The sequence below is a fragment of the Passer domesticus genome, chromosome 7 (assembly GCF_036417665.1).
Source record: "Passer domesticus isolate bPasDom1 chromosome 7, bPasDom1.hap1, whole genome shotgun sequence".
Classification (NCBI taxonomy): domain Eukaryota; kingdom Metazoa; phylum Chordata; class Aves; order Passeriformes; family Passeridae; genus Passer; species Passer domesticus.
The window spans coordinates 46,233,234-46,258,911 of record NC_087480.1 but is presented as its reverse complement, the minus strand read 5'-3'; the positions used below and the strand labels follow the sequence as shown (position 1 = coordinate 46,258,911).

The window sequence follows — 25,678 nt, the reverse complement described above, 5'->3', positions numbered from 1 at the left end:
AAATACTGATAGGAAGCATTTTCTGTTAAGGTTTGGATTTTTCTCATTGTCTCACACTTACCCATCATTGTACTTTGATGCTTCTCAAGTGATATTCTGAGTTTGGGGATGTCCAACTTCATGCACAGTAAGTGGCTATCAGGGAAAAAAGGTACCCATCAGGAGCCTATTTCCAATATTTGTATTTCTTTGTAATTACATTTTTAAAAATACATAAATTAAGTTAGTTTAGTAAAAGCTTTTTCTTTTTATTCACTTTTTAGGGCATTTTAAAATAACAACAAGAAACTATCTGATTTTTGGTAAAAATCCCAGTTTCAGAAGACAGTATGAGAAGCTAGAGCCGTGCCTGGCTAAAGAACAGAGCTGGGTACCAGTGCTTTTAATGGTTCGGCATGCCAACTCTTCTTGACCATGTGGAAGCATTATTTCCTCTTACATGATTAAAAAAGAAGCTTCAACACACTATTTCTTTTTCACTGAAAGCGGTGCTGTCTCTTGCTTTCGCATTTTTGTCCTGTGAAACTTCTACGTTTCTATAACTTCTATAGAACATAACTTGGCCTGTTCTTACCCACAAACAGCTCCAAACTCGCCGCCCACCGCGGACATTCCGTCGAGCCGGGGGTTCCGGCGCCGCGCGGCTCCTCCTGAGGGCTGAGGGGCTGAGGGTGAGGCCGGGCCCGCTCCCGCTTTGCCGCCTCCCGCAGGCTCCGCGGGGCTCCAGCGCTGCCCCCGGACAGCTTCGGGGCGGGCAAGGGCTGAGGCCGGCACGGGGAGCAGCTGCCACAAAGGCTGAGGGGAGCCTCGCGGCCTCCTCTCGCTCCTGCCGGCGCTCCGCTGGTTTTTAATGAGCTCTTTAATGTGTCCCTGTGCTTCGAACAGCTCACCTCGTTAAGTGGCGGGAAATATTTGTCGTCTCTCTCTTCCCAAACTTTTCAGAAGTGACACCTCACTGCAGAGCTATTGAGCCACTGAAAAAGATGGCAGAAAGCTGCGGGCAGGAGCAGACAAGGTGGATAACGACGGTCATTATGAGCACAGCTCTGCAGGTGGGATAGCCCTTGCCAAGGCCAGCATCTGACTCTAGGGAGGCTGAAAGAATTTCCTCTAGTCTGTATATGGAAATATTTTATTCAATGTCAACAAATACAGTTTTTTCAGGATAAACCTGATATTAGTCTGAAGCTATCAGAATACTGATTATATTTGTGTGCAACTGTATTTTCTCCTAGCTACTTCCATATCTGTTTAGTATTCCTGTCACCTGCTATTCTGAGTTACACTGCTTTAGGATATTCTCCTGACTCATCGTTTTTGCACGGCACTGATGCCTCTTTCAGTTTGCTCTATAAATAATTCCATCAGAAATGTTGCTGGATTTTTTCTGAATTTCTCCCTAAATACTTTAATTTTTCCTATGCAGTATCAACATGGGGGTAGACAATTACTCCGTAAGTACATAATTCAGTTTAAAATACTGAGTCTTACAGATATTACTATATATATTTGTCTGTTAACATCAGAAGCCTCGAGTCTGTTCCCAAGTAAAGTGAAAGGGTATGTCAAGGAGCTGGTAATTAGCTTCTGCAGCTGAGGCCAATTTCATGCCAGCTGGCGAGAATTTAGAGGCAAGAGAGCTTTGATTCACAAGCAAGGATGTCTTATGCTGGCTTGGCTGACAAGGTTATCACCCCATCTCTGCTGTGTAAATGGGTGCACTGTGTTGAAGTAATTCCTGAATCGCCTCACTTTAAAGCCTATACTTACTTGCCTGCTCATTTTGGAGTTTACAGCCTGTAAACTGTGCATGTTTGTGCCATAATATGGCAGGAGGAAATGGATGGCAGTGATTTCATCAGCTATACCAGCATAACTCACTCCTACCCCCAGCTCTACTCCAAACTACTGCTCTTAGTAAGGCCTCCTCATAAGCAAAGCAATGGAGGTAATGAATACAAATCCAAGATGGCTTTTTGTCACAGCATATATCATAGCTGAGACAGCCACAATACACTGAGTATCACCATACAATTTCAGAAAGCTTTAAGCATTTACCCAGACAGAGCAACACCATACCACATCAGAAGGCTTCAGGTGCCTGCCCATACACAGTAACATCACATCTCTTCAGAAGGCTGCAAGCTCTGCCCTTCTTGCTCTTTGTCCCAGCCTTTTATCCCCTCATGTTGCTGCACTGCCCCTGTGTGCCCTCTGCTCCCTTTGGGGGTTGGTCAGTGCCCCTGGGCACTCCATGGCTCATTGCTGCCAGTGCTGCTCACAGCTGGGGATGAGGCTGGGCCAGCCCCACTCCCAAACACCACAAACTGTGTGCCTACAGCTTTTTTGCATTAGTTTTGGTTATGAGCTGTAATTTTCATATAGATGTTATTTACATTTGTACATTAAATAATTCGGCAGTGGCTTTGAAGCTGAGATTTTTTTGTAAAATGTAGCTAAACCTTACAAGCAGTTGCCACTGAGTGTACCCTTTCCAGACCAATTGAAAGACCAGAAATGACATTTCTGGTTAATGTCTCCTTCAAGGTTCAGTTGCAATCCAGATTTTCTGTTGTACTCTTCCACTAAATCATGGCAGTTCCCTATGTGGCTGTGTTTTGAATGGGTAGGTTAAAGAACATGTTATTAGCTAAAAAGTCTCAGTGATTTAACCTTTAATATATGTGCATTCATGCAGCTTCTGTGGAACATACTGCAGAAATGGTTTTTGCAGGCTGAAAAATACATCCAAACACATTCCATTCTGTAGATGATTATGCTGCATAGTGCAATGTTCTACTTTTCCTGTGTGGATTGCTTTCTGTCAAAAAGCTTTAAAGAAAATCATGTCCCATACAAAATTTCTGAACGATTTTCCAGCTGAGATGCTGACATCTGTGAAAATAATGCAGCCTAATTAACCAGAGTCATAGAAACACGCTCCTGTATTATCCTCACTTCTGCAAATCCTCTTTTAGCACATCTTACCAAAACAGACTGGAAAATGTTTGACCTTCTTTGTGCACTATGCAAGAGTTTCCTAAGACAAACTGAACATACACATATATAATTGTTATTCAGTTTGTAACTTCCAATCAAATACTTCAAAACTGATCATGTTTAGCATTTTAGTATTTTTTTTAAGTGGAATAAGAAATACTTTTTGAACAACAGTGCCAAAGGTCTATCTATAGTGGTCCTGCTGATGCTTTAAGAATATTTCTAACTTGTTGGCTGAAAACTTCTCAAAATAACCTTTTAAAATTTATTTAGGATCATGAAATTTCTACAGCTCTGCAGAGGCAACAACACCGACTTCGCTATTCAGAATCAGTGGAAACTGGATCTGTGATTTTTCCTCTTTCTGGTACACTACTTTAAAGTTCATGCTTTTAAATCATAAAATCCAAATACAGAGTCAGGGCAGCCATTTAGTTGTGGGCTACACGAAACTGAATGAACTCTACATTGTTGGGATGTCGTGCAGCAGTGGAAGGAGTTGTGCTATGACTGTATGTAAATCAGAGTGTGAAACAGATAATGTTGGGGATTAAACACTTTCGTTGGTTTTGGGGGTTTTTTTTGGACATGTTACAGAACAGCTACATGATATTTGGTGATCATCAGCTGAACTGTTCAGTAAATTTGTGTTATAACTGAGCAAACATGCTAAATGCCACAAACATGTAAGCTGCCACCAAGATCTTTAGTATACATGGCTGTAAATATAAGAGTGAACCAACACCCTGAGCTTTCAACTTCCAAGTTGAATTTGCACAGCTAGTTGTGGCAGAGGAGGCGAGAAAAAGATTATTCGAGTGGATTTGATTAAGAAATCACTGAAATTGTAAACATGAAACAGCTGTTTTTCCTTTTTAGAGCAGAAGATGTTCTAGACATGTAGATGAGATACTTCAATTTTCCTGAACTCTAAGGACCAGCACAAGCTGACATAGACCTTTGTATGCTCAGGTGTTAACCCTCCTAAACCTCAGCCTTAACTTTCCCTTTCAGAACAATTTAAGTTGACAGATATATAAGTTCATTTTTCATGGTAGACAGTTTAGCTAACTTTCAACATTTTGCAACTGTTTCTTTCATTTAGAAACAGGACTTCCTGAGCTTTTCAGTCAGCCTTTGCATTTGCCCCAAATTCATTCCATTATAGCAGTTGCTTGTTCCTGAGGCCTGTGCTCTCAAAGGCATTCAGATGTGTCTGCTTTGAGTAGATGGAATAGCTGGTGGTTTTTTGATGTTATGGTAGAAAAATAACCTGAATTTTTAAATTTTTAAATTTTATCTTAAAACTACTAGTAATCACTGGCCAAGTCTCCCTGTCAGAGATGTGGAAATTCATTCATGTTCTATTCCACTGTGTTTCAAACTAATGGTTGCTTCAAGAATTATGCTTTCCAGTTTGTGGTGAGAACTTCATCCCATTCCTGCCATGACCTGTACACTTACAGCAATTTCCTCAATAGGCATTGCATTTATACTGTCAGACACTCAAGACTTGCTCAGGACAGGGGAAGAAGAGTTTTCCAAAAGAATTCAGAAGTTCATAAACATCCATCGGAACAGCTTTTTGGTTTTGTCAGCTGCTCTTCATGGACCAGAAGAATGGAGTATCATGTTCAGCATTCAGAGAAGGTATGATTTCAACAGTAAACTGAACTTTATATTGCTAAGAAGAAATGAAATAGCAGTCTTGGATTCGGAAATATTGTTTTAGGAATAAATAGTACAAGAGGCAATGGAGAGAAACTGATGCACAGGAAATTTCACCTGAACATGAGGAAGAACTTCTTCACTGTTAGGATGACTGAGCACTGCAACAGATTGCCCAGAGGATGTGGAGTCTCCCTCATGGAGATATTCCAGAACCATCTGGATGCAATCCTGTGCAGTGTGCTCTGGGATAACCCTGCTTGAGCAGGGAGATTGGAGTTGACACACTATGGTTCTTTCCAACCTTACCCTTTGTGAATTATTTCAGCAATACACAAATTTTATTTTACTAATGCACTGTAAAAATTTTAAAGGACAGTGCCTGTAACATTTATTCTTGCTAATTAGAAGCAAGATCAGACAAGTTCAGATGAGATACCTTACCAGCAGGAGGTCTTAATGTGAATGACTCCAAGTCATCAGACAGATTGCAGGGAAGAACAGGTGGCAGGCACAAGGGGAGGTCACAGGGGACTATGCAACTGAGCAGCTGGGCACTTCATCTGCATTATTTAAATTCGTTTTGGTTATTTAAAATTCCTCATTCTTTGTTGTGGAGTCCCTCTCCTGTTTTAGCTCTACAACAGAAAACAGCAGCAAAGGTAACGTCATTGTTGCACCACACTTAAGGTGCAATTCTTAGGGAGAGGCTCTGTGCTTGCCTAAGCTTTGATGTCTCTCCTCCATAATCTCACTGAATAACAACTCATGCTACTATTTTAAATCTTCAGATCCCCTTCTCAAGAATGAATGCATATTAATAACACTATTTATAGAGAGAAATAATTTTAGGTTGAAGTATTGAGTGAGCAAGTCTTTACATGAAAGTAGTGGAATTATCCCATTATCTTAATCGTGTCTGGAATACAGGTTGTTTTATTTATAGCACACTACAAAGATTTAGTTCAAATTCTGAAGTATTTTTAGCAGTGTTTTTAGATACTTGACTGTGTTCTTCCACAGCCATAAAAACAAGAAAACAACCCAAATATTTTTTACTGCCACTGAGAAGAGCCTTCAGCAATATCACAGAAGAGGGTTTAGCTCTCTCTGAATGTACACATGCTTAAGAAGTGCTGATTGATTGCTGAAGAGACCTTGATAAAGAAATGAGCCCTTCCAAATCCCATCTAAATAAGTGGTACAGAAATGGGACAGATGGCTTTACAAACAGCATGAATGCTGCACTTGCCTTTCAGAATAAAAGCAGCCTTCCCTGTAAGTAAAACTGCACACTAAAAGCTGTTTACTTCATGTGGGAATGCTGTTTGAGTTTTATGGCATAACAAATTAAATACATGTTCTAAAAGTAACCTTATTTATTTTGTTGTGCAGATTCCTGGGCAGCAATTTACGTGTAATACCGGTTCATAATCCTGCTGAAACTGTTAAATTAATGCTAACTATGGCTAAGGTAAGTCCAGTTGCATACACTTAAAAATATTAGTGTATTACTCAGGAAAAGCCAAGAACTATAAAATACTTGGTTTTCCTTAATGGAACTTTTTAGGTAAAACTGACCACAATCCATTAATACATAAGGTAGGACTGGTGCTCTGATGCATTAGCTGAGTCTTTAAACTACTGTTAAAGCTAACTTAATAGCTCTTAATAGCATCTAAGAAAAGAAATTAGATATCTAAGAGCTTGCTTGGCTCCTGTTTACCATTGTTAATTTAGGATGTCTTCACTTACTGTTAACTCCTGCTGAGATACTATCACCTCTGTGTACAGCATTCCTGAACACCTACTCGAGAACACACAATTCAAATTTCATCGTTAAATAATTTTGCATTTCTACTATTGGAAAAATAAAATGTTGATTATTCTATCACCTAAAAACCACTGTGTTCTACTCATATTATTTTTCTTTTCTCTAAGGTAACTTCTAAGCCACAAGCAGATGATACTCGTTGCAAAATAGAAATGACAAAGGCCCAAATAATAGAAAAAAGTCCAGTTTGGAAGATGCTTCAGGAGTACCAATCGCACCATAATTAACTTAATATTTGGTTTTTTATTCATAAATAGAGTGGCTACATTTTAAACAAAATATAGAATGTTCTTAAAAATATAGTTATATTTCAAAACACTACATACAACATATGCATTTGGCATGAAAATTCATATTAAATAGCTATACAGTGAAAAATAGCATACTTGATACCAAATGTGCTTTCTAGGGAGGGAAAAAAAGGTTTGGCTGCACAATAGGAAAGTCATCCTTATTTTTAACTTGGTTCTAGCCTTAGAGGCTCATCTATTTATTAATAATTCCCCAAAAAAATTACTATGTCTTAAGGAAAGCTGTATAGTTAAAGATAAGGATAATCAAAACAATTCAAAAATACAGGTATCCCTAAAAGCAGCAGCTGTATGTATGCAACCTTACACTGTTTTTAAACATAAGTGTTATCTGTTATGTTACTAAGTTCTAGCATCTTATTTGGCTCAAAGTTGTTTTTCTTTAAACCTGGTTTCCTTTGCCACAGTGTTTTTACTATCTATAGATAGTATATTCAGTAGTGTTAGCTATCTGTACCTTACAGTCCTGTCTGCAAATAGAGAAGCTTGTTTGTCAACATTAAAATGTGCTAATAAAAATACATTTTGCTTAAACAGGGCTTTTTAATTAATGGTTCTTCAATCACTTGATAAAAATCTTTGTAATTCACAATACCAGTCAGCAACTACTACCCAACAAATTCTGAAAATTTAAAAAAGATAAATGCCTAACCATACCTCCTTGCCACAGAGAAGAAGACATCTTTGTTTTTTTTTTTTAGTTTTAGTTTCTAAACTTAAGAAAAAGCATCAAATTCTGAAGAGGAGTGAACAGACCATATCTGCAAATCACATGCAACAAGAGCAAAAAAAAAAAAAAAAAAGAACAGCAGACTTATGAAGAGCAGCATTTGCAGTTCTTCTGGAGGCCACTCTAAATTGCTCTTCCTTACAGGGCCTCCCTTGCACCTGAAGTCACACAGTCCAAATGATCTTGTCAGGAGTCTGTTAATTCAAACACTCCAGCTGCCTTAACTATTCTCATCCATTACAGCTTTTGTTTTCACTTCAATGAGTTCTTCTACCCGAGCTAGAACACTTTCTATTAAGTCAAATGTGAAGAGAGCTGAGTGTAAAACCTGAAATGACAAGAAAGATGAGTGTCATTTTTATTAGATTTTTTTTACCCATTTTACATTTGCTTTTGTCTCCACATTGAAAAAAAAAATGCACTCAGTACTTCAGAGTGATTGAAGGGAAGAGCAAACTCACTTGAAGCTGCATTCCAGTAGTCATGGCAGGCATCTTTTCCCCACTAACAGTTACAGAGCAAACTGTATTAGAACTTTGTGCCTCTGTAGAAGAAAACATGAAGAAACCAACATGACATTTAGAATTAAAAGAATATTTTAAATATCAGCATTTCATGACGGTAATTGTTAAGAACAGAAATCTAGGGACTGACAAAACACATGACAGAGGGTGCTGAACCTTAAGAGGAAGACAGTTGGAGTTGGATGATATCTTTATACTTTGTATAACACAAATGCCTACATTACTGAACAGGCAAAATCTGCAACTGGAACTAATTTGACAGAGCTCACATGCTCTTCAAAAGGAAAAATAAATGTTATCTGGCCCAGTTTTGATACATTTTTAGTATTTCCACATCCAGAGAGATAGTAGGAGGTTCTTTAGCTTGACTTAATGAATCCAGACATTAAATACTTATTTTATTAAGAAAAGGCTGCAGGCTTCTCTGTTATAGACAGATTACTTGCAGCAGGCTAAACTACAAGGACAGGTCTGAAAAATAAGGGGAAAACCTCTTACATTCAGACCACATATTTGAAATTCAATGTAATGCTTACAAAGATTAAACACAAGGGAAGAAAGCTAAACCATTTGTTACAATTTAGATGTTCTCTCCCAAACTCAAATTGCTTTATACTTTGTTGAAGGCTAGAGAATTGTAAGAGGGATTTAAGGAAAAGCTTCCTGATTAATCTTGAAGGATTCCCTTTAGAGAGATAGCTACAGGTTGTCTTGAGAGAAGAAGTCCCCTTCTTTTCCTCATAAGTACATAGTTTGCAGTGGAAGAGGATAAGACTAGGGGCAAAAAGCTGTATTGACATTTTTAGTAGCAGACACAAATTCCTTGGGCTATCTTAATTATACTGGAGACCACAAGGAACAGAGGATCTGACATACAGAGAGATTGCCTGAAGCAGCTACAGCTCTTGTGCTCCATGCAATGTGTCTGCTTAACCCAGAGCAGAATCTGATTCTGTGTGTCAGATTAAAAAAAAATAATGTATTTTTAAAAAGTGAATGTAATGCTTCAGGCTTTAGAGAGCACTGTGACTTATTTTTTCTCTTGTTAACCCTCCCACACCTGGTATTAAACCTAAGGGTTATGTATTCAGAGAAACTTAGTTTCTCCTTTGTAACATTAAAATCAAAAGTATAAATGCAGAACAAGTTCTGAAGGTCTTCATGTGACAGTTCTACCAGGTTTCCATAAGATTTACTAATGTGATGACAGATAAGTTCTGACCAACTATGAAAATTTTTAATGCAGCAACTACTGAATTATTACTCGAAATTTGGAATAGTGGCAACAGTTAAATAAAACTTGATCTATGCAGCATTCACCAGTTCCTCATTTCCAATAGATTACCGAAGTTTCTAGATAGGAACAAAGCTAAGAACAAAAAAATAAAAACCAACCTTTTCTGTTTTCTTTCTTATTTTTAATTTCTGCTTCATAATGTGCTCTTGACATATTGAGTCCTACACGCAGTGGTTTTAAGAAATTCTGCTCTATCTTGCCAAGTGTGGTCCACACACCAGTCTAGTCAAACAGAACAGAGAAGGTTACAAACAGTTTCAATGAATCATTGCAATACTAAGCTTTTGAGCACAAGTTTTTTTACTAGTCTTTAGAACATATACTTCTGTGGTGGGAAAAAAAGATAAAAACAATAATTCAGAGTCATGCATTTAAGCATGAGCAGCGTTGTGATGGGTATTTCAGCTCCTCTTCCTCTCCCCTACATTATTTGTTGATTGACTATGAAGCATTCAAAAAAAAAAAGGTGCAGAGGAGGACTCAGTGTGTAGGCCGGTAACTACAGCAATGGAAATGCACATTTTCAGCTTGTCCTTGTAAGCAAAGCTCAAAGAATCCTGATGTGTTGGAGGGCAGGTTCTAGGCCCTTTCTCAGGCTAGAATCTCTACAGCAAGTAAATGGCAGTTGTAGGCTCCTCTCAGACAATTCAGCAGCAGAACAGAACAAATATTTAAATTAACATTCCTAAATTAACACTGTATTGTGATGCCAAAGAAAGTTGTGATAAACACCATGCTTCCCAATTGTCTATTGCATTTTAAAAGCACTGTAGGAATGTTACTGGATATGCTACTCTCCCATCCTTCAACACAGTAGCCACAGTGACTATAAAATTCTCCCCAGTTTGACACTGGGCAGAAAGAAGGAGTTTACAATGATGGCATTCAGGAAGCAGGAGGTGCAAGGAAAAGATGCTCAGAACCAAGGCTGTTCAGGGTTACAGAGAGGAAAATAAGCTTGGGTTTGCTACAAACTGCTGTAGAAGGAAAAAAATCCAAAGACACAAAGGCTGCTTTGTATATAGGAGCCATTTATACAACTCCTTTCTTCAGGCAGTATCCTCAAAGGGCAGAATAAGGACAATAAAAATAAGAATTTTCAATTTTAAGTACAGTGAATCCACTAACAACAGTGGAAAATTCACCACATTTTAATACTACATGACACAGTTAACAGTCCAAATAAGAACAGTAATTACTTCCACCTGAATGTGGCTTTAAAAAGGAACTTTCTAGAAAAATAGTTATTTTTAAACTTGATTAATGAAAATGCTTGCTACACAGCAATCAAAATATCTGAACTGACGTGGAAGGAGGCATTTTCTTTCTGCCTCACTTGCACTGTATGAAGAGAGACAGGGAAGAAGTCAAGAAGAACTGACAGAGCCTAAATTTAAGGGAAAATCTTCAGAAGATGTGATGCTATTTTTTCCTCAAGCTGTATGGACATTCTTTTTGCCAGGTACTAGACAGCACTGTTAGAGCAGCTGAGAGCTACTACATATAGTTTTTTATTAATAATAAAAGAGGAATTCTTACTTTTCCTACAAAGCTATGTATTTACATGTAACTGAGGAGACCATTAGTAATCACCCCTTAAATATGACAAACAGCTACAGTCTACCAATATTAACTAGTTACATAAACTAGTAAATGAGAAATGCAACCACTGAAAGCTATTTTTGCTTTTCATTTTCATTATGGTTTCAGCAATCAGTACTGGTTATTTCACTGTTATTCTAATTAGATTAGTAACATTATTGGGCACTTACAAAATTTATTCCCAGATCTCAAATTAGTCTAAAAGTAGATCAGATTTTATTTTTTATTTTTTATTTTAGAAACTAGAAAATTATATTGTATTATTATTGCTATAAAGATAGCCAGTTGGTGGTTTGAGGGATACCAGCAAATAAATAAGCAAAAATAACAATTTTTTCATATGGGAATACTTGTTGGGTGTGTGATTTGGTGGTGACATTCTCTATGGTTATGGAGATAGATCACAGTTCAACTGGCAGAGTAAAAGGATTAGTTTGTTTATAGGAACAGTATATATGCAAACAATTTCATCAAAACAAAGACCAGATTACATATTTCTTAATGTCTTAATAAAAGCATAACTTCTGGGGAACCAACCATTACAAAGAAAATGCAAAACCCACGTTTTTTGAATCAAGCACAGCAGTGCTCATGTGAATCCACCTCTCAGCTAATCAGTGATTTTCAAATCAAATAGTACCTACTTGACTGTCACTTTCACAATCCTTAATGACCAAGTATCTCAGCAGATTCAGTGATGCCATAATCCTGTGAATTAAAAACATACAGATACCTATTAGCAGGATTGTAATTTTAATTGTCCATTAGCCAGACATGCTGGTGTGGAGTATCCATCTGTACAAAAGGCAACCAGCCATCTTTTGAGCAGTACAGCTCCACCTAGAGCACTGTGTGCAGTGGTGTCCATAACACAGTTCACACTTTGCAAGTAGAACTGAAACTGTCATCAGACTGCAGAGGTGATTTAAGGGACACAGTCCTCTCAGGAGACAGAACCTCATCACAGAATGTATAATATGTATAATACAGAATGTATAATATGTATCACTACTGATCCAAAGTTGATTTGAAACTAGTGTGACAATTTTCTTTACTACTGTGCTGAATTTTTACTTTGAGTGTGCTTTTTAATTTTTTTTTTTTTTTTTGCTTTTGCTTTACCATACTTTTGAGCAGAGATCATAAGTTGGTTTTTTCCAGATAACAAATACAGTTAACCATCATGCTTCTGGGCTTTTTAAGCAGGTGTGTGTCCATCTGGACATTATCTCCCCACAGATTTACAAGCCCAAACATCATCATATTACTTACCATATAGTAAGACCTACCCTACATACACAAGATTTTTCAGACACATATCAGTTTTTTTAAAAATTTTTAATGCAATTATTTACTGTTCACATGGATCTGTAATCCTACTCATGAGATACTGGATCCCCAGTAGCAATCTGTGAAACTGCCTCAAAGATGCCTTGCACCATAGGTTGCATCTAATTATTACTCCCCTGTATCAGACACCACACCACATTGCTTTTATTCCTTCAGCTGCTTCTGCAGAGAGCTGACAAACCATACATTCCTGAGGAAATACTGCTTTCCCCATTAGTTATGTCATTTCACATCCCTGGGGAATGGAGGAGGACATCCTTTTTATTGTTAAAAATCAATGCAATGGCACTGTGACATTCTCCTATGCAGAGCTGGTTAAAATAAGTGAGCGTTTCCATTTCTAGTTCCAAAACCTTAAAATACATTGATGTTGCCACCTCATTAATTACATGACAGGACACATCATTGTAGTAAGGTAGTTCAAAGTCTTTTTTAATAATGAAGAAAGAAGAAAAGCTTTTAACTGTGATCACAACTCACCTGTCTGAGTTTTGCAGAAGATCAGTCTCAGCACCTTCTGGAAGTGAAAGTACTAAATCTAGAAGGGAGATCAGGTGATGTCCTGTAAACCAAATGTTGTCATACTCCTTCTGAAAAAAAATACAAAAAGTTCAGCTGAGTGCAAAATTTAGGTCTTAAATACTGTAACAGTAACTTGCATAAAACATCAAAGTTTTAAAAAAATCAAACCCTGTAAGAAATGTTTTCTAAAAGTGACCTGTGAGTGAAGTACACAAACCAGCCTCTTCATAATTTTAATTTTTTTTTTTATTTTTGACAGCCAGGAAAGAAATGGAAGAAATGTAGTAAGAGAATTCTGAAGCTGCACAGTAAAAAGTTAATTATTTAGTTTTAATTAATTTTCCCAACTTTCTGGTATAATTATTATAAAATATGAGATTAAAATGGCTTTGATGTAGCCCAGTCCTTCCTGATGGATTTATCATTTGCAAAGCACTCATAATAAAATGCTGACTGTCATCATAAGAGCAAAGAAAAAATTAATCATTCTATCTGAACTGTAATATTTGAATTATATTTTAAAAATGAGGAACTGTGGGGATAAAACAATATACTGAGCAGTTCCACTTTAGGAAATAAATGTATTTTCAAGCACAGAAAAGGTAATAAGTTCTTAGAAAAATACAATAAGATACTACAATTAAAAATACAACTGTAAAATTATAACCTAAATATCCATAGACAGAAAAAGCCAAAGTAATGTTTTTCATAAATTTTATAATCTTATGTCTTTTCAAAGTGGATTTTTTTTTTTTTAATGTAGCACTGAAATTTTAAGTTGTAGACATTTTCTCAATACCATACTGATAGAATTTTGAGAAGACAGCTTGGATTTTCTGGTAACAGCCTCACCGTTAACGCTAAGTGAATCTGATCCTTTATATTTTTAATAATGTATCCTTCCACGCCAGCATGGTTGCTTGTCTTCAGTAAACACCTTCAAACAGACAAAACAAAGATATTTTCTCTTTAAAGCTGCCCATAGAGTTAGTGAATGTTATCCAAGTTTTGAGCTAAGTGGGAGTTTTACCACAGAACAGTATGACTATGTAACCTTTAAACACTGGCTTACATAAAACAGCAAATTTTATATGAGGCAATTGAAATTCATTATTTATCAAAACATTAACATAGAAAAATTAATGTGGCTTATCAGATGGAAATTCTGTCAGAGATCAATGTATCAATGCAATTAAGCTGCACTGGGGCTGATATTACACAACCTACCGTAACTTGGATGCTTACCTGAATAATGTGTATTTTCCCTCTGTATCAAACTTGTCTATGAACAACTGCAAAATATTTAAACTCTTCTTTCTCTAAAGAAAACAGAGATGTTTATCAGATGAATTAAAAAAAAATTAATTCAGCATTCAGAATCCAACTGATTCTGTAGGCCACTTAACATACCATATGTTCCATGGGACAAAGGGTCATAATTTTCACCAAATCCTGCAGTCAGAGAAAGGAGATACAATTTACAATTACATACAGATTATTACATTACATTATACTGACTAAAATCTACTGAAGACTTTAAAAAAACAAACCAAACAAAAAACCCATAGCACACTTGAGAATGTCCAGGGAATAGAAGATTCTCATCAGAGAAATTCATGCTTGCTTCAGCAGTCAAAATCCCAGGGCTGATGTGCAAGAACAGGATTCTTGTGTGCTGGTTCCAGGTAAGAATGCAGCCAAGCAGCAGGTTGGCAAGGAGGAGACAAACACAAGCAAGCACCACCTTTCAACTAAGATCTGTGCCCACTTGCTTCAGTGACCTGCACACACACTGGGTGGATTTTAATTGTCACTGAAACTTCATGCTGCAGCAGGTAGAAAAGACAATCAATTCTATATAGCAAGACACTGAAGGTCTCAATTTAACAGCACAGGTTTATAAAGGGCCAGTAAGATGCCCTCTTCTAAAACACCTAGAGGACAGCAAAGTATTTTTTCTAATCAAACTTGGAAGACTGCTGTACACTGTTTCTTATTACCTGAGGTACATTAATAAAGTCTCTGAATTCTAAATAGTGATGGAGAAGGCTGTTATCTTCCATTCTCAATAAACAGCTCTCAAACAGATCCTGAAGGCATGGAAAAGAAAATAAAGATGTCAACAGTATGCACATCTACAGGAATTAATCTATCAGTTTAACATTTCATGGCTAAACCAGCCTTCACTCATTAACACTCACTCAGATATTTCAAGTTCCAAGCAGCTGCAATTATAAGTGATAGCTGTAATTTAAACATTTATGCAGGACTGTACAGTTCAATAAACACAGGTATTTGTAAGGCTGAAGAATACCTAATTAAGCCTCAAAATATTTCTGGAACTATTATCAATCAGTTATACCTCTCTTAGAAGGAGAAACAAAAGTTTTACCATTCCTTAAACTGAAAAAATAAAACATTCTAACATCAAAAATTCAATTTAAAAAAACAACTTACAAGTCCTTTAGATAATACAGATTCTTCTGTTCTAGAAAAAAAAATCAAATTTAAGTTGTGAATTAAAAAGACAGTTGATATTTCAGAAGAAATAGTAGTACAGAGGTCAGCAAGAACTTGTCCCTCAGCAATTTTCATTCCATTTTTTAGATATAGAATCTTTGTTATTCTTCCCAAAGATTTTTAGAATAAACTTACTGATGAGAAATTGAACATTAGACTCATCTCTTTACAGTCATAAATGACTTTTTTTCCCTCAGTATTTATATAAGCTCAAAAGCGTGTCATCTCCCACAGGTATTGAGACATTGATTACCAAAGCAAATGAAATGATAAGCAGTCAGAATAGGAAACTTGCCTTCCATAGCAGTGCTAGAAGCTATTTGGTAACACTGCTGCTTATGGAGGGTGAAATAATCAAAATATATAATAAAGTTTGGTTTCCTTTAGAAAGCCTGACTTTAATCGTTTTGCATATCATGTCAGAACACATTCAAATAAATATTTTCACAATAGTTGCCTTTAGTAATAATTGTTATAGAAGGGCAAGTAAGTATACACTCTAATTATTCTGCATGTGTTTAAACTACTAATTTTACATTTTCTGAATAAAGTTCCTAAAAATGACAGCACAATACAAGATGAAAACAATACATAAATGTTTAGACAACTTCTGCTTCTCCATAAGAGAAGCCATCTTATAGTGAAACTTGCTATTTTAATACTCAAGTTTATAAGCCTCATCTGAACTTCTCTATATTTCAAATTTTTTGATGAGTTACTGTAAAAGATCACTCACTATCTAGACCTGCAAATTCCACAAACCCTACCTTTTCAGCAGCACTTCAATATGTGTCATATTGCACAGCAGAAGGTATGAAGGACTAGAAGAGAAGAATCTGGCTACATTAAACTGCATAAGCCATATACTTTTGCACATAATCAATATATTTTTCAGGGTTAGTATCCTTTTAAAAAATTAAAATCTCTTCCTAAAATTATTTATTTTTAAACAGACAAAAAAATTGTAAGTCAAATCACTGTTAAGAACTCTTATGGGGAAACTGTCTATAGATATGTAAATGAACAATTAACATACATTAATTTTCACCATGTGACTAATCATAGTGGTTTCTTTTAAAGGACAGCTCATCTAAAATTAAACTACACGAGACTAATCTGCAGGAGTATGTTCTTTATATAACATAAGTTACATAAAATATAAATACATAAATGTTGACATAAAATTAATACTACTGAAATGCAGTTTTCATTCATAACTATTCACAAATAAAGTTCTCTTCTGCTCAGAAAGAATCTTCCAAGTACAGATTTACAACAAGCAAGAAAGAATAGTTCTTACCTGAAAACCACTGGAAAGCTTTCAACACCAAAATGCTGAACAAACATCAGGTATGACAGACATGCCAAAGAATCAGCAGAATTCTTTCGCTCTATGTCTGCAAACTCCTGATTCTCCCAGTGTGGACTTTTGCCTTTATGATGTACAAACACTAATGGTATCAATTCTCCTGTATTCCACAAAATGTCCTAAAAAATAAAAACAGATTTCCTATAGTTGCCTTTAAAGTAACTGTACGCCAATTAAGTTTTAAAGCTCTAACTGTATTTACATACATTCTCTTGTACAGCATGCATATAAATCAATAAAAATGTTATATTTGTAATATATAAATATGCAGTATTTATGATATATGCACAAACAAAATCCTGGAGGAAAAATAACTAGTGTTAGGAAGATGTTACTAAGATAGCAAAGTCAAGCACACAAAAGTTAACAAAACAGAGAATGAAGACCATCTGCAAACTCCTAGTTCAGCTCCCTTATCCCCAATGTTATGAGTGACAATAGATTCATGAAAACATTACAACATCTCTGTGTTTTTCAGATCCCAAAATACTCAGTATTTTCGTTTTTTCTCACTAATCAATATGGAACACAACATTTAGCTGCTAAAGGCAAGCCCCGATTTAAAGTTAGATTTCCTTTGTATGGCCTTTCTTTCCCATGCTGCACAACACAAGGAGCCCCTGATATTTATACATCAGAAATACTACAGGGGTTACCTCCTGACACCCTTCACGTGGCTGAGGACATAGTGTAACTCCTCTTGAACATATTACAGAGAAATGGGGAGCTCAAGGTCAGCTCACTGTTCTGGAGCTGTCCAAACCCAACATCCGGGATGGCACATTTTGGAAAATTAGGATTATGCAAGATGTCATACAGTCAAAGCATGACTACTGACCTTAGGTTCAGCTCTCACTACCTAAAGCCATAAACAGAGGTTTATTGAGAAAGAGAATACAAGGTAATTCATAATTAGCTTTAAAAACATGGTTTCAGACTGTGCTCAACAGGAAAGGCAGGATATATTCTACACAGCCCATTAAGTCACCCCACCAAGCAATACAGAAATCAACATGAGCACCAGAACAAATGAGAGGCAATTGTGAACAGGACCACTGGTTCTGCACACACTGGAACTCATCTCCACTGCACTCACTATAATTTCGGTTGCAAAGCGCCGAAAAGGATGGTCTTCAATGCCCTCAAGCTGTTCAAGCTGAGCTGTCAATAATGGGTATTTCAGGCTTTGCATACAGCTGAAAAAGAAAGGGGTGCAATAAATCACCAGTACAGTCATAAATACAGACTCTGATAGTGTCATTGATAATCAAGAATAATGCCTATATTCATATCAGCTGCTGCTATTCAAGGTATTCCAAGGAGAATAAAAAAATAAAAACCCAACACCTCCTGTAGAAGCATTAGTCTTCACCTGCAGACTATGATTATTCTCACTGTGGAAATTTGAAGAATGGAAGAATACCAACTCAGCTTCACAATGCACCAACTAATATTTCTTTACCATTTCCCTGTACTAAACAGAAAGCATAACTATATAAGATCTATTTGGGGTTTTTTACCAAAATACCACATTAGTTAGATATACGTTGGCAGCATTATAAAACAGTAAAACATTATTTATTTACTACCTATATAATAAATGCCTACTATTAATTCTGTTAAGTTACAGGAATATATAGCACAGACATAAAATGCTCACAATTTTATTAATTCCTCTTTCAGCTCCATGTCATTGTATTCTGATGACTTTTCCATATTTTTAACAACTTCATTCACAAAAGGTTTAGCAAAGTCCACCACTGCATTACAACATCGACAGAGACCAAGTTTATCTTCTTGTATCTGCTGTTTTGTATAAGGTACAGGTAAGGGAGTGAGCTGATTCATAATCATGGCCAATGACAAACCCACTGAGTAGGCCTTCTTGTTCTGAAGTTTCAAAAGCACTGGGGGAAAGAAAAAAAAAAGGCGAAAAGAAGAGAGAACATTTTGAGACATTAAATTATTACTTAGTAGAGGAAAACATGAAGAACAACGTGTCTAGGTAAGAAAACATTTTATTTTCAGGGAAGGAGAGGGACTGACACCTGAAATCACATGAGCAAATCCAGCAAGACTAAACATCATCACCTAGTTTAATATACTGTAGTTACCATGGCCATGTATTTGTAAATAACAAGTATTAAATCTATCACACATTTCAATGTTCATCCTTTCTCCACAGCACCGGGATGAAGACTAAAAAAAAAGTTTTCTAGAACTGGGCTAAATGAAATTATACATATTTGACTCAGAAAATGCATTTATTACTTGACTCCTTTTGTGCTTGGCAAAACCAGAGACAATAATCCAGTTTTTCTGCTGAGAACTGACTGTGGTTTTTGCTCTGTAGCAAAAATAACAGACACTCTCCCAGACTGAGGAAGCAGCACCAGAGGCTCTCCACTTTAACTGGACTCAGTGCAGAATAATTGCAGATTGGCTATCCAAAAACCCACATTTTTTTCTTGTTAAATTCTAACATAACACAATAACATATCCTATAGATTGCTACAATCAGACTTCAACTTGATACACAACACTTAATTTCATCTCTTAGAACAAAACAGAAACTACTGCTTTTTACCTACTTAGAGTGGCAAACCCAACATGTTAAATATTCATAAGTAAGCCTCACCAATAAAGTATTTCAACAAGCTTCAATCGAAATTATAGTTTTATACTATAAAAAATAGAATTGCATGTTTTAAAAGTCAAATAATGAAGAATTTCACAAATCCATGTGATTCCCTATTTCTGCAACAACAGTAGGAGTTCTTTACACCTCTAAATATAACTTTCATAGGACCACATTCTTGTAAATGATGAAAAATAGCTGAATTTTGCTTTTTCAACTGATGCTATTAGTTCCATCTAAAATGTTTTTCTAACAGGCCAATATAAGTATGAAATGTATGCCTTGTGTTATTTTGCAGAATATAATAGACTGTAAAGCTTGTCAGGATGGATTTATTCTGAAACCATTTCAGCAGAGGGTAAACTAAATTGATAAACAAATGAGAAAATAATTTAACTCAGAAATACATGATAAACTGAATCCCACCTGTCTGCAAAGGCTGAAGCAATAACATCACAGTTTGACACACTTGCTCTCCAGAGGTCTGCTCAATTTGCTCAAGTAAACCCAAAAAAAGTTCCTTTGGATTGCAGAGCTGCAAGAGAGGAACAATGCATATTTTTTTAATAACCATGGTCATAATCAAACAAATAAATCACAAGCAATACAGAAGTTCCTGAATGTCAAGAGAGAAGAGCTGAACATCCAAGATAAGATTTTAGAAAACAAATATGAAACAGTAAGTACATGCCTACAATTAACATCTACTGTAGAGCATACATGTGTGTACACTTTCATATGAGCTGAAAACATATAATAGTAAAAATTGACACTAAACCTGATTTTAATGGGCTGTAAAAACCTCACAGTACTTTTGCAAAGCGATCCTTTGGAGCAGAGAGAGAAGTAGATTTTAAGTGTGAATTTAACTCAAGCTATAATGTTTTAAAGTTGTTTTTGGAGTACATAAATGAAAGAGAATGAGTTTTTACAGGTTAAAACATTTTTCCGCTCCTACTCCATCAGAATCATCAGGTAATGATTCTCCTATTGAGGTAGGGTGAATGATTTAAGGAAAATACTTTTCTAAGTGAATCACAGAAAAGAGAACAATAAATACTATTCAGACAGAGATAAGTGGAAAATGGCACGGTCTTGCAGAATGATTTTGATACAACTAAAGAGAGAACATGAACTGAGAGACCTTGAATTAGATACTAGAAAACACATTTAGCAACATACTGTAAGTTTTACTCAAACTAGCTAAATCAGGTAAGATTGTGTCCTTAAGATCAACTTAGCTCATTTTCATGTGAAAATCACACCTCTGGTGCTGAGCCTACCACTTCCAAACAAAGAGCTCTACCCACTGAACATGCACCATGAATTCAGAATGCTCTGTACCCTTAAACTGAGGCAAGGGAATGATAAACTCAAAGCAGCTTACTCAAGTAGTGATGTAGATTCATTATGCAAATATTGTCAGAATTGAATTGTACAAACTTGTTTGTGTAACTGGCCTTTGGTGTACTAGCTTTATGCATTAATGATCTGGCACCCCTTTTTGTGCAGAACTTCCCTAACATTGCTGTATCATAATCATGTATTTCAAAACCATACCTGTGCCAACTGATCTAGTATCCTCAGGCAGTGTTCTCGCTTATCATCTTCTTGTTTATACATAAAAATACATCTAACAAGAGGAGAAATGAGATTCCAACCCATATTCTTGATGATAACCTAAAAAACAGATATTCAGAGAATAAACAAAAACTGGATTTCTTCTAAACCCAGAAAAATTTTATGTATAAGACCAAAATCAATAACAGATCAATGTCCTGGTTGTAACCATTACTGCCACTGAATATTTAGCAACGGTTGCCATAATTTGATACACATTGTATCCTCTCCCCATACCTATACACACAGATGCCTATTTTGTATAGTTTTCTTCTAATTATTGACATGTCAATACATACTTCTAAATGTCCATGAAAATACATTTAAAACGAGACTGAGCACAGGAGTTGTGCTGAAAGAACACTTGGACAAGTTATTCATGAGGGGATTGAGACTTTCAGTTGTTACTCCAAACTCACAAAATTCAAAACCAGATTGTGAACCCCATGTAACATTGCTAAAATAGTCTACCCTTTGCTTTATTTCTGAACTTCCTATTTATCTCTGTTCAATTTGGTATGTTGTCCCAGCCCTAATCCCCTAATGTTGTCCCCCTAATGCCCACAGACATCAGTATTTCAAATTAGCATCAGCCTAGCTGGCTCCTACAGTTGGCCAATATTATTATATCCATTTGTGGTAGGCAACTAAGCACCCCTCAGCTGCTTGCTTGCTCTTGTCCCTCAGTGGGATAGGGCTGAGAGTCAAAAGAGCAAAACAGAGGAACTCTGAAGAGAAGGCCAATGTAGTAACTGAAAGAGAAAAGACAGCAGAGCATGATGGGGAATGATGCAGATCAACTGCCATGAGGAAACCAATGCCCAGCCAGCCTCCAAACAACAGCTACTGTGGAATGGGTCCCCATCCACACGTCTTTACTGCTGAGCACGATGTTGTGTGGTATGGAGTATCTCACTGCTTTGGGTCAGCTCTCCCAGCTGTGCCTCCTCCCAAATTCCAGGCTTACTGGGGGCAGAGTGAGAAACACAGAAGGCCTTGATGCTGCACAAGCACTGATCAGCAGTAGTTGGAACACTGGAGTATTATCAGCACCTTTTTGGTCACAAATCTAAAACACAGCACTATGCGGGCTGCCATGAAGAAAGCCAACTCCATGCCAGCTGGACCCAGTAGACCATCTGAAATCCCTGTCCTGTGGAAGCAGGACACTGTTGCTTTCTCCTCATTATGCTGCTTCTGCTTCCTTTTCCCTTTGCTTCACTCACAGAGTTATTAATGGCTTTGTTAAGATTATCATGACTCGGGTTTCTGCGAGCTCCCTGAATACAGAATAATGTGCACTTAACACAGAGCAGCTTATTAGCTATTCATATGTACAGCCTTGCTCCACAGAGAAAGTAGCTTTCCCCTCTTAATAAGCAGAACTCTTATATTTAATGATGTTAATAAACACTAATATGTAGTGCAAACTTAAACTCACCTTGTTTTTCTCATTTTGAATTACTTCTAATAACTGAGCTGCATATCCATCTTCCAAACACTTCTGACCTGCTACCTGAAACAGATTAAAATCTTCTCCTTTGAAATCAGCTTCCTCCAGAATTTGCTAGAAAGAAAATATGAATGTTTAATTCCATACTTATCAAAGTCAATTAAGAAGTAAGAAAATCCATGCTTTCATTTCAGAGTTAAATGTAATATCATCATAACTTTTATACATTTTCTACATATTAAAAAAGCTACCAAGTTACTACAGAACACAAGGCAGTATTTCAATAGCACTAAGTCTAGACTACAGCATTCTGTTTGGAAGATGTGTTTTCTCAAACTACCAGCTTTTGTTCCTAGGTACACGAACACCTTCTCTAAGAGGCAGAAATACTCAAGCATCTTGGGATAAGCACCACAGAGAAGTCAATGAAACGTGGAGGCTGAATTTAGCTGCCCCATGAAGAGTTCTACTAACAACCGACTTGTCTTTTGAGGTCATTTTGGCTTTAATTCTAACATATGAAAAGAAACTCACACTACTGACACTTGTTAGTTCTAAGGAAAGAAAACTACTTACACATCTTTGTATTATGGCTTGAAGTTCATCAACTGCCATTATAGTTTGACTGTGTTCTTCTGGCATGGAAATTTATTAGAAATTAAAGTGGGCAGTATTATATCACACGAACTTAAAACAGAGGCTGAAAAATAATTGCATTATCAAAAAATGTTAATGGAGGAATAAGAACAACCTAGACAAATATTAAGACTGCATAATTATAAAATAAGGAAAAATACATTCTTACAAAGTGTATGATATATTATTCTACTCCCCATATGTGCAGGAGACAGAATTACAGACAGGAAACAACCTGCATTCTATGTACAGGGAAACAATTTTTCAAGTACTATCTGGGTCATCTTAAGAAGTGAGAAGGTTTCAGTGACTACGTAGGCACATACATGGACAACTGCAGCTAACAGAGCAAGTCTGGCCTCACTGCACAGCACGTGTGCACACCATGACACACTCCATTTTCTGTGACTATTCTGACCAGAGGAGCTTCTGCTCAGCCCTGACTGGAACACACTAACCTGATATCTGGGATGTGAAGGCACTGATCCAAACACCATGCCAGTTTATACCAACAGTCCAGTCAAGATTACATATGCAATTTCATTTATTTTTTTCTAGTGTCTAGGTTGGACTAGTTCAGTGGCTTTTAACCTCTAGGTATTAAAATTTAAAACTTTCTTGCTAAAAACAACAAAGTTACACATTTGCGTAATGTCAAGTATGTACCAAGTTTTGTGTAGCCAAATACAAATATAGCCAAGCCTGATTATATATCATAGCAGCAGTCATAATATTTATGGTTTAAGTAATGTCATTACTTAACCTAAACCTGGTTATATGCTCACTATGACTGTCAATTACTTGTACACCTGGTTAATTAGGTAGCTATTCATCAAAACACAGGCATCTCCATGCAATTTCCTCAGCCTTTTTTCTTACATTTGACCAAATGTGGTGGGTTGACACTGGCCAAACACCAGCACACCTACATGAGGCAATACACAGATAAAGAACCTATCTGGGTGCTCACAAAAGGGGACAACTCACAAAAGCTTAAAAGGCATCTTCATGTGACCTTCTTTATTCAAAGAATAAACAATTCACTTTCTATTCTTCACGGCCCATTTTGACGTCTGTATATCACTGAAACCTATCCTTTCTAGCCTGTCATCTTAACCAGATCATTACCACATACTTTCTTACCCCACGTTGTACTATTTAAGCTCTTCATTTCACAGAATGTTACTAATCCCACCAAAATAATTTAACATACTTTCGGACGCCAGTGCTGCTGCATCTCCAGCCCTCAGTAACTTCACCATGTACTCACAGCCTTGAAACGCGCCCCCAGCACCCACCGTGCTGCAGGGATTTACCGCCTGAGCCCGCAGATGGTCTCCGGCCTTAATTCTTAATCCGGTTTCCAGATGAATCTTTTAGGAGGTTTCAGCGACAAGTGGACGGCATCTGAATCATGTGAAACGTTCTATTAATACTCACCAAACTCCCTCCTAATAAACAGATACCCCAGCCCCTTCTCTGGGCGGTACAACACCCAGGCTGGTATTGTACCGCTGCCAGCCTCAGCCTGTAACACACGGCTAGAACTAAAAGCTACAAGAGTACCGCACCACCTCACCTCAGCCCCAGCCAGGGGAACCCCTCAGCTCGGCGCTGCCGCCTCTCCCGGCCCCGCCGCGGCAGCGGCTCCGCCCCGGGTGAGAGGTCGGCGGGCGGAGCGGCGGTGATGGCGATGATGGCGGCCGGGACGGGCAAGCCTCGCGGGCGGCGCGCAGGTGGGCGCCAGGATCGCGCGCCAGCCCCCGCTCCCCCCGCCTGGCGCTTTGGGCTCTCCCTGCGCCCCCAGACCGGCAGAGCGGCGGACTCGCCCAACCCGCCAAGCCGAGGGGAGGCTCTGTGGGCCTCTGCCGGGCCGAGTGCAGGGCCGTGATGAGGCGGACGAGGCGATGCCGGGACCCTCGGTCCCCTCAGGCTGTGAGGGGCCGGCCCGCCCCGAGCGGCGGGGACGGGCTGTGGCGGCGGTCGTGCGGCTGAGCCCTGCGTCCTTCGCAGGGTAACAGCCCGGTGTCTGTCCTGCTTGTTGCCCTTGTCGTGGGGGAGCAGCGGCCCGGGACACCCGGGTCGGGAGCTGGGTCAGGCTCCGTCCGGGGCGGCTGCGAGAGCGGCAGCAGCGGCTCTGTGTCAGGGCGCCCGCGTTGGGCCTGGCGGGAGCACAGCCCTGCCTGCGCCGGGGCAGCTGCGGGGACGGCAGTGGAGCAGTGGGGTGCGGGGAAAAACTGGGCTTCACCCGCTGGGTAGAGAGACACGGGGCGTGCGGCTGGCACAAAATTACCGACAGAAATTTTTCCCTTTTTTTGTGTATACAGAACATGGTGAATGAGAGTATGAGACGAATTGGGGCTGTCTGTTTTCACACTTTAAAAAGTACATCTAACTGGTTGCTGCATACCAGTTTACTGAAATCACAGCCATCAAAAGCAATAATATTTACTAAAAAACTATCTTGGTTGTGCTTACAGTTTAGAGGTTTTAATATTTTTCAGGTTCCAACATCTTCCACTGTTAAGAAAGTACACTAATTTCTATATTTGTATATTTCTATGTTTGTATATTTATGTTTCTATATTTTGTATATTTGATTTC

The 25,678-nt window shown here is 37.7% G+C and overlaps 3 protein-coding genes across 19 annotated transcripts in view; 2 read left to right on the top strand and 1 right to left on the bottom strand.

The window, feature by feature from the left end:
- The first annotated feature begins 605 nt into the window (after positions 1 to 605).
- Positions 606 to 7,619, top strand: C7H1orf146 (chromosome 7 C1orf146 homolog). Of its 2 annotated transcripts, XM_064428287.1 has the most exons (6): positions 606 to 671; positions 943 to 1,052; positions 3,274 to 3,367; positions 4,482 to 4,650; positions 6,064 to 6,142; positions 6,610 to 7,619. In XM_064428287.1, exons 2-6 carry the CDS (start codon positions 984 to 986, stop codon positions 6,727 to 6,729), a joined length of 531 nt encoding a protein of 176 aa, XP_064284357.1. In that variant the 5' UTR covers positions 606 to 671; positions 943 to 983; the 3' UTR covers positions 6,730 to 7,619. The 2 variants fall into 2 exon arrangements, with proteins under 2 accessions (XP_064284357.1, XP_064284356.1); XM_064428286.1 differs by lacking the exon at positions 606 to 671 and having other exon boundaries at positions 919 to 1,052.
- The window catches only part of GLMN (glomulin, FKBP associated protein), a 74,491-nt gene continuing 55,538 nt past the window's right edge, over positions 6,726 to 25,678 (bottom strand). For 2 of the 13 annotated variants that reach the window (XM_064428249.1, XM_064428250.1), the window contains exons 5-23: positions 24,288 to 24,481; positions 23,015 to 23,138; positions 22,427 to 22,552; positions 20,926 to 21,045; positions 19,792 to 19,900; positions 18,388 to 18,634; positions 17,824 to 17,923; positions 16,659 to 16,846; positions 16,126 to 16,179; positions 15,296 to 15,326; positions 14,839 to 14,928; positions 14,249 to 14,290; positions 14,084 to 14,157; positions 13,691 to 13,775; positions 12,797 to 12,906; positions 11,611 to 11,674; positions 9,463 to 9,586; positions 8,005 to 8,087; positions 6,726 to 7,871 (exon numbers count right to left, since the gene is read on the bottom strand). In XM_064428249.1, the coding sequence (XP_064284319.1) occupies positions 7,764 to 7,871; positions 8,005 to 8,087; positions 9,463 to 9,586; positions 11,611 to 11,674; positions 12,797 to 12,906; positions 13,691 to 13,775; positions 14,084 to 14,157; positions 14,249 to 14,290; positions 14,839 to 14,928; positions 15,296 to 15,326; positions 16,126 to 16,179; positions 16,659 to 16,846; positions 17,824 to 17,923; positions 18,388 to 18,634; positions 19,792 to 19,900; positions 20,926 to 21,045; positions 22,427 to 22,552; positions 23,015 to 23,080 (1,821 nt within the window). In that variant the 5' untranslated portion in view covers positions 23,081 to 23,138; positions 24,288 to 24,481 and the 3' untranslated portion in view covers positions 6,726 to 7,763. Of the gene's footprint in view, positions 7,872 to 8,004; positions 8,088 to 9,462; positions 9,587 to 11,610; positions 11,675 to 12,796; positions 12,907 to 13,690; positions 13,776 to 14,083; positions 14,158 to 14,248; positions 14,291 to 14,838; positions 14,929 to 15,295; positions 15,327 to 16,125; positions 16,180 to 16,658; positions 16,847 to 17,823; positions 17,924 to 18,387; positions 18,635 to 19,791; positions 19,901 to 20,925; positions 21,046 to 22,426; positions 22,553 to 23,014; positions 23,139 to 24,287; positions 24,482 to 24,514; positions 24,793 to 25,678 lie in introns of those variants that run through there. The other 11 variants (XM_064428253.1, XM_064428259.1, XM_064428261.1 and 8 more) reach the window with 11 other exon arrangements.
- RPAP2 (RNA polymerase II associated protein 2) overlaps positions 24,725 to 25,678 on the top strand; it is a 37,263-nt gene continuing 36,309 nt past the window's right edge. For all 4 annotated transcript variants that reach the window (XR_010366355.1, XM_064428264.1, XM_064428268.1 and 1 more), the window contains exon 1: positions 24,725 to 24,810. Coding sequence is in view for 3 of the 4 variants with exons in the window: in XM_064428264.1 (XP_064284334.1) it covers positions 24,762 to 24,810 (49 nt within the window). In the remaining variant the exon portion in view is untranslated. The remainder of the gene's footprint in view (positions 24,811 to 25,678) is intronic.

Coding starts and splice junctions, on each gene's coding strand:
- C7H1orf146 (XM_064428287.1), top strand. CDS start 984: ATGGCAGAAAGCTGCGGGCAGGAGCAGACAAGGTGGATAACGACGGTC. Junction 1,053..3,273: donor TTATGAGCACAGCTCTGCAG/GTGGGATAGCCC, acceptor AAATTTATTTAG/GATCATGAAATTTCTACAGC. Junction 6,143..6,609: donor TAATGCTAACTATGGCTAAG/GTAAGTCCAGTT, acceptor CTTTTCTCTAAG/GTAACTTCTAAGCCACAAGC.